General features: G+C 47.9%; 1 protein-coding gene across 1 annotated transcript; it reads left to right on the plus strand.

Annotated features, from left to right (window-relative positions):
• The first annotated feature begins 164 nt into the window (after nt 1–164).
• Nucleotides 165–6,038, plus strand: LOC138724011 (cytochrome P450 2C19-like). The gene is made up of 9 exons (XM_069863652.1): nt 165–385; nt 478–640; nt 1,135–1,284; nt 1,726–1,886; nt 2,263–2,439; nt 2,967–3,108; nt 3,525–3,712; nt 4,877–5,018; nt 5,728–6,038. The coding sequence occupies exons 1-9, from the start codon at nt 212–214 to the stop codon at nt 5,907–5,909; spliced, it is 1,479 nt and encodes a 492-aa protein (XP_069719753.1). The 5' UTR covers nt 165–211; the 3' UTR covers nt 5,910–6,038.
• The last annotated feature ends 507 nt before the right edge of the window (nt 6,039–6,545 follow it).

The following is a 6,545-nucleotide window of genomic DNA, read 5'->3' on the forward strand; positions in this document are numbered from 1 at the left end:
GTTGGCCTCTGTGTTTATTTGAGATAAGGCGCGTCTTCAACACCCTTTTTACACTGAGACAACTCCTAGTTTCATAACACAGGTCAGTCTAACAAATGATTGACTAATTCAGCCACGTGATTAAAAACCTATTGTTGAGTTAATATAGCTCTTCAATATCTAAAACTGAGGCTGCAACAGCAAGTTACTCCCTTCTGAGCTGCAGAAGGAAATGGAGCTCCTAGGAGCAGTTGTCCTCCTGGTTTGCATCGCTTGCCTGCTCTCCTTCACAGCATGGAGAGGGAGGTCTGGAAAGGGAAAGATGCCTCCCGGACCAGCTCCCTTTCCCATTCTAGGTAACGTGCTGCAGCTGAAACCAAAGAACTTGGCTAAAACTCTCCAGAAGGTAAGGACACTTCCTTCTTCTTTCTTACTTTCTCCTGCGGGTGAGAAATATGTGGGACCTGTGAATGAGGATATGTTCTCTCTTGCATTCAGCTCAGTGAAGAGTACGGACCAGTGTTCACAGTGCACTTGGGCTCTGACCCGGTGGTGGTGCTGCACGGACATGATGTGGTGAAAGAAGCCTTGATTGATCGTGCAGATGAGTTTGCTGCCAGAGGACACATGCCGATAGGAGACAGAGCTAACAACGGATTAGGTATGTTGGCCAAGCAAGCTCCTTCTGAAGGGGAGGGAAGAGCTGAGAGTGAGATAGGCAGATTAGGGCTGGCGTGTACAATGGATAAGTGGAGACTGGAGAGCAGTTGTGTCCCACCTGGAGAAGGGAAGGCAGGGCAGGCTGTAATTGCTGGTTTCCACCACCCAAAGAGGGTAGCAGAGAAATGGAGCCAGGTTCATCTCAGCAGTAGGCAGTGAAAGACCAAGCAGCAACAGTCACCAGCTGCAGCAAGAGAAATTATGTGCAGATATGAGTGATGAATTGTTCACAAGAATGATGGGTGTTTGGTGGAGAAGGCCAAAAGCAGGCAGATGAACTACAGGACCTCTAGAGATTGCCTCCAAACCACAGTACTCTATGATGCTACCATGTCAATGCTCTCCCAGGGACAGGATTCATTGTCACCATGAGCCTCTGTTTACCTCACAGCCAGCACATTCAAGCCAGTTCTTCCTTCCCTTCTTCCTCTTCAGGGATTGTTTTTAGCAACAATGAGGGGTGGCTACAAGTCCGGCGGTTTGCTCTCAGCACTCTGCGCAACTTTGGAATGGGGAAGAAAAGCATTGAAGAGAGGATCCAGGGGGAAACTGAGTACTTGCTGGAAGAGATCAACAAAACAAAAGGTACAGCCAATTTTTAATATAGCATATGTTTGAAAAAAAACAACCACCCCAAACTATATTAAGAGAACCCATGTCTTTAGCATAGAATTGAAGTTCCTGTATGTTTGGTCCATGCATCAGCTGCCCCTCCATTACAAAGCAGTAAATAATACCATGATCATGTACTGTTCTTTTTGGAGAACCCTGTGTGTCACTCAGAGGCTGTAATCTGATATGTCCACTAAAAACTGGAGATCAGGTTATCCCCAGTAGCCACAATCTATGCTACAAACCAAGTGCCAACTGCCCCCTTTATATAGTGAGCGTGGCATTATGGTATCAAATATCCCTTTTTGCCAGTTTGGGTCGGCTGCCTTGGTTGTGTCTCCTCCTAACTTATTGTGAAAATTAACTCCGTTCTAGCTGAACTCACAACAGCTTTCAACTTTTCTGAAATCACAGGAGAACCTTTTGACCCAACCTTTGTGCTGAGCTGTGCAGTCTCCAATATCATATGCTCCATAGTCTTTGGGAAACGATATGACTATAAAGACAAGAAGTTCCTGGCCCTGATGAACAACATGAACAACATCTTTGAAATGATAAACTCCTACTGGGGACAGGTACATTGAGTAGCCGTTTCACAGTGGCAACATCCTCCCTGAGGAGCAGGAGGCCTCCCTCCCAGTGAAGTCCCATTTCAGTTCAGTGATTTGCTGCACAGGAGGGAATTCATTCAAGAGCAAGAAGGACCCTTATCAATAGAACTGGCTTTTCCAGCTAAGTGCAGCTTCCCCCTCATCCTGAACAACCATCTTCTCTACCTCTAAGGTTCCTGCAACTACTAAGGAAGCCCCTTCCATCCTATCAGACTGCCCCGCTGCATAGCCCTTCTGCTTGGCTCAGCTGAGAGGGTTGTGGCATTTCTAGGCTCTTGGCTAATATCAAAGGATGGGACAATGGTCATGCTAGGGACCTTCCTGTTTTTTCATCTTCCAGCTCTATCAGATGTTCCCGAAGATTCTGGATTACTTGCCTGGCCCACATAACAACATATTCAAAGAATTTGATGCTCTAAAAGCCTTTGTATCAGAGGAGGTAAAGGTACACCAAGCCTCTCTAGATCCCAGCTGCCCTCAGGATTTTATCGACTGCTTCCTCAACAAAATGCATGAGGTAAGGAGACAGCCCAGCTCACTGCCAACTCATCCCCAATCACACTTATGACGAGCCTCTTCCCTCTCCTAAGTAGCACAGACATCGGGATAACTCCTCCCCAGGCAGCTGGACTGTGCACTGAAAGACACCAGCAATAGCCCAGACCTTGCCTGTGCTAGAGTTTTTACAGCTCTGGGTATGCACACTCACCAGCTACTACTCGCATCTACTTGGACAGCAAGACCTTCATCTCTTCTCAACAAAACACAGGGATGCTTGCAGTCTAGTTTTGCAGTTCTTTCACTGAAAAGCAGTTGGCAAAGCAAGGGCGACCAGGCAGGCACATACCATTGGGTCCACAACTTGAAGGAAGGCTGCTCTGGTGTTGAGCTTACTGCACAAAGTTAGCTTGTAATGTCCCAGATGGCTACTGCGCCTTAGCAGAGAAAAGCAACAGCTGTACGTGAAGAGGAAGGTCTTGGGTGACCCAAGAAAGGGACACTTTTCTTAGCTCAGCCAGAAAAACAGCTCGATATTTTCCTTAGGAGGAAAAGCATCCCAATTCCAGTTTCCACGTGAAGAACCTGATAACCAGCGCCTTTGATTTGTTCATTGCTGGAACTGAGACAACTAGCACCACCATAAGATATGGGCTTCTGCTACTTCTCAAATACCCAAAGATACAAGGTACTAGTCTGTGACCTCTTCCTCTCTGGCTATTCCCCTGGGCTGGATGTGTATCTAATACCACATTCTAGTCCCAGCTCTTCTCTCTCATATTTTACCCAAATGGGCAAAGTCCTTGCCACCATCATTCCCCAGGGTGGCCCTTAGAGATCACTCAGCTTCGCTGGCATCAGCAGCAGCTGCACTTCCCTCACAGCCAGGGACCTGACTGTGCCCACATCTTTATCTCCCAATATTCCCATTGAGCCAAGTCACTAGGAGCACATTCCTTGCATTGGCGACTGGGGAGTTGTGTTCTAGTCAACATCAACATCAACATCACTGCTTCTGTCATCTGTGATCTGTAGACAGCTTAGGACAACCTCTTCAGGTTTGCTTTTAATTGCTCATTTTATGGTTTGTGCCTCTCATGACAGAGAAAGTTCAAGAAGAGATTGACCGGGTAGTGGGAAGATCACGAAGACCTTGCGTAGCTGACCGGACCCAAATGCCCTACACAGATGCAGTGCTCCATGAAATCCAGCGTTTCATCTCACTCATCCCCCTGAGTCTCCCTCACGCTGTGACCAAAGACACTCCCTTCAGAGAGTATGTAATTCCCAAGGTTAGTGAGCAAGCTTCCTCAAGTTCAATAACAAGGTGGGAGCACATTTTGTCTTTGGTTATCAGTTAGAAGCCAGAAGATAGAAACGCTGTGGCCTGACCTCATTGTCAATTAGCCCTTCATGGTGGTTTTATCCTCAGGCTTCTGTAGCTCACTTGCAGTCTTGTGTTTCCAGTCCATTGGCCAAGACTGGAACAGTAGCTCTGCCCAACACCTTTGCTCACTCAGTCCGCAGCTTTCCCTATCTGCAGAAACACAGTGGATTCACAAAAAAAAAGCAGATCAGTGACTGCTTAGGCAAAAGCAGCAAATCTGTTGAAGTGCTCGCTACCATCCAGGAGAGCCTATGTACATGCTTGGAAGCAAGGTCAGTCAGTAGTTACTGAGCACAGAAAGCCCCTGAGACACAAAGTGTTGGAGGTTATCTTTGCATTCATAAAACAAGCAAAACCTGATGCTTCTTGAGGCGGTCACTGCTGGCCACTGATACTGTGGACTAGAGCAACCTGTGGCCTGTCCTGGCTCTCTGCAGCAACGCTTGCTGCTCTGCCCGGGTGACCATGTGCAGCAGGGAAACAGCAGCACACGGGCTGCCAGTGTTTTGATTTTTCAGCTGACTGTGTAAAATTAAAAGGCAGGACCAGGGAACTGCTTAGCTTCCACAAGAGTGTTCTTCTGTCATCACTGCTGGATTATTTATCCTGTGTTCGTCCCTCCCACAGTCAACAGCTGGTTAGGAAGAGGGAAGGAAGATGACCACGGTAGCAGAAATTGGTCAGGCATGGGGGAAAGAGCTTAATTTCCAAAGCCTGGTGTGGTTTTGCTTTTTGGGGCTCACAGAAAAGAAGGAACATAGCACATCTACAAGCTCATTATTACAAAACACTAAGAAAGAAGAAGAATTAGGTGGGGTATCCCCATATGACCAGAGGAAGGTGAGGGTAAATGGTCTGAAAGTGACAGGGAGCATTGTGGAAAAGCAGCCAACAACTGTCCCTGACATTTAGTAGAGTCTCCCTAAGGCTGCCTCCCCAAATGAAGGATTCCCAAAGTGAAACCAAAGGGCTGTGCTAGGAAGTTGAGTCTTAACTTAGCAGTCAGTCAGATTAAGTGATCTAACTCGCCTGCCCGCCATGCTCTGCTCTTCTTCTTGTGTTACCTCAGGGCACCACTATTTTTCCCATCCTCAACTCTGTCCTCCATGACAGTAAAGAGTTTCCAAACCCAAATGAGTTCAACCCTGGACATTTCTTGAACGAGAATGGCACCTTCAGGAAGAGCCAGTTCTTCATGCCCTTCTCAGCAGGTAAAGCACGGGCTTTCTCTCCCTTCTGCTCTCTGCCAACCTCCTCCTCTGTGGACTACCTCATCTTTCCCTGTAGCACACACTCTGTCTTCCCAGCGTGGTCCCACTTGGTGCTTCCTTGGGGACCCCTGCTCTCTGGATAATTTCTCCCAGCTGCTCCCTTTCCTAGCTGTACCTCCCATCTTGTTTGGGCCCGGTCGCTTCTCAAACCTCCTGCTAGGAGTTGCTGATGTAATGATGTAAATGAGATCCACTGAAACTTTCTAAAATACTTGTCACCTTCCTACACAACCCCCCAAAGTCATCCTTAACCAGCCTGTCTCTCTGTGGTAGCTCCTCTTTTCCCAAGACTTCTCAAGTACCTTTCAGTCTACATGCAGCCACTCCCCTATCAATATCCTGAACCCTCTGCTTTCTTACTCATGCTTTACGTCACCTTTCTCTCTCTCATCTTGCCATCTCCAATGCCCTCTCCACATTTAAGACTTCTCCTACTCCCGACCTTCCTTCACACACACATCCAAACTGCCAAGGGTCTTTCTCCAACAAACTCTTCTCTTGCAAACGTCCTTAGTAATCCTGACACTCACCTCACTGCCGTGGCTCTATCTAAAAGTAAATAAAGCAGTGCAACATCTGCTTGGTATGATACAAACTCTGGTCTACTTGGCAATACCTGTTGAGCTCTATTGCCTGTTTTCACTTCCAGGGAAGCGAATATGCCCTGGAGAGGGCCTGGCACGCATGGAGATATTCTTATTGATGGCCACCATCTTACAGAACTTCACCTTGAAGCCTGTTGTTGACCCCCAGGAACTCGACATAAACCCAACACTGAGTGGGACAGGCAACGTACCTCCTGCCTTCCAGCTCTGTGCTCTCCCCCGCTGAAAGTCACAAACCCACTCTCCATGTCCAGAAGCCTGGCTACTCCTTTGTGTCTCCCTTACTAAAACCAATGGCAGGAGCATTGATCTACCTTTCCAAGCCCTCCAGGAAGGCAGCTGAAACGCAGGCACGTGCACATCGCAGGGAGGCCCTGGGTAGCATTGCAGCCTGTTGTACAGATGATCTCTCCACAGGCTTTTTGAGTGCAGTTGCTGAATCAAAGAGGTGATTTTCTCGCAAACACAGCTCCCATCCTCTCCATAATCTGCTTCTCCTGCAGCACATATCCTATCAAGGGTACTGTGCTTTGCAGATGAATAATGCTGCATGTGCGTATGTTAACAACCCAATAAAGAAAAATCAGTTTAAGAGAATTTGGGACGTTATTTTCTCTGGGTTGGGACAGCATCCACATCTGCTGCTCGACTGCAGAGTAGGTCAGCAGCCCATGTGGCCAGCACCCTGTGGGAAGAGCTCTTCCTACTGCAGCAAGAGTTTTGTTTGCTTCATCTTCTGGACCCACGGCCACAGAACCACTGGCCAGTCACAGTACCAGCTGGCAAGGCTTGAAATGAGGGAGGGGGAAGGGGAAGGGAGAAGGGAAGGGGAAAAGGGAAGGGGAAGTGGAAGGGAGTGTTG

The sequence above is a fragment of the Phaenicophaeus curvirostris genome, chromosome 9, assembly GCF_032191515.1.
Source record: "Phaenicophaeus curvirostris isolate KB17595 chromosome 9, BPBGC_Pcur_1.0, whole genome shotgun sequence".
Taxonomy (NCBI): Eukaryota; Metazoa; Chordata; class Aves; order Cuculiformes; family Cuculidae; genus Phaenicophaeus; species Phaenicophaeus curvirostris.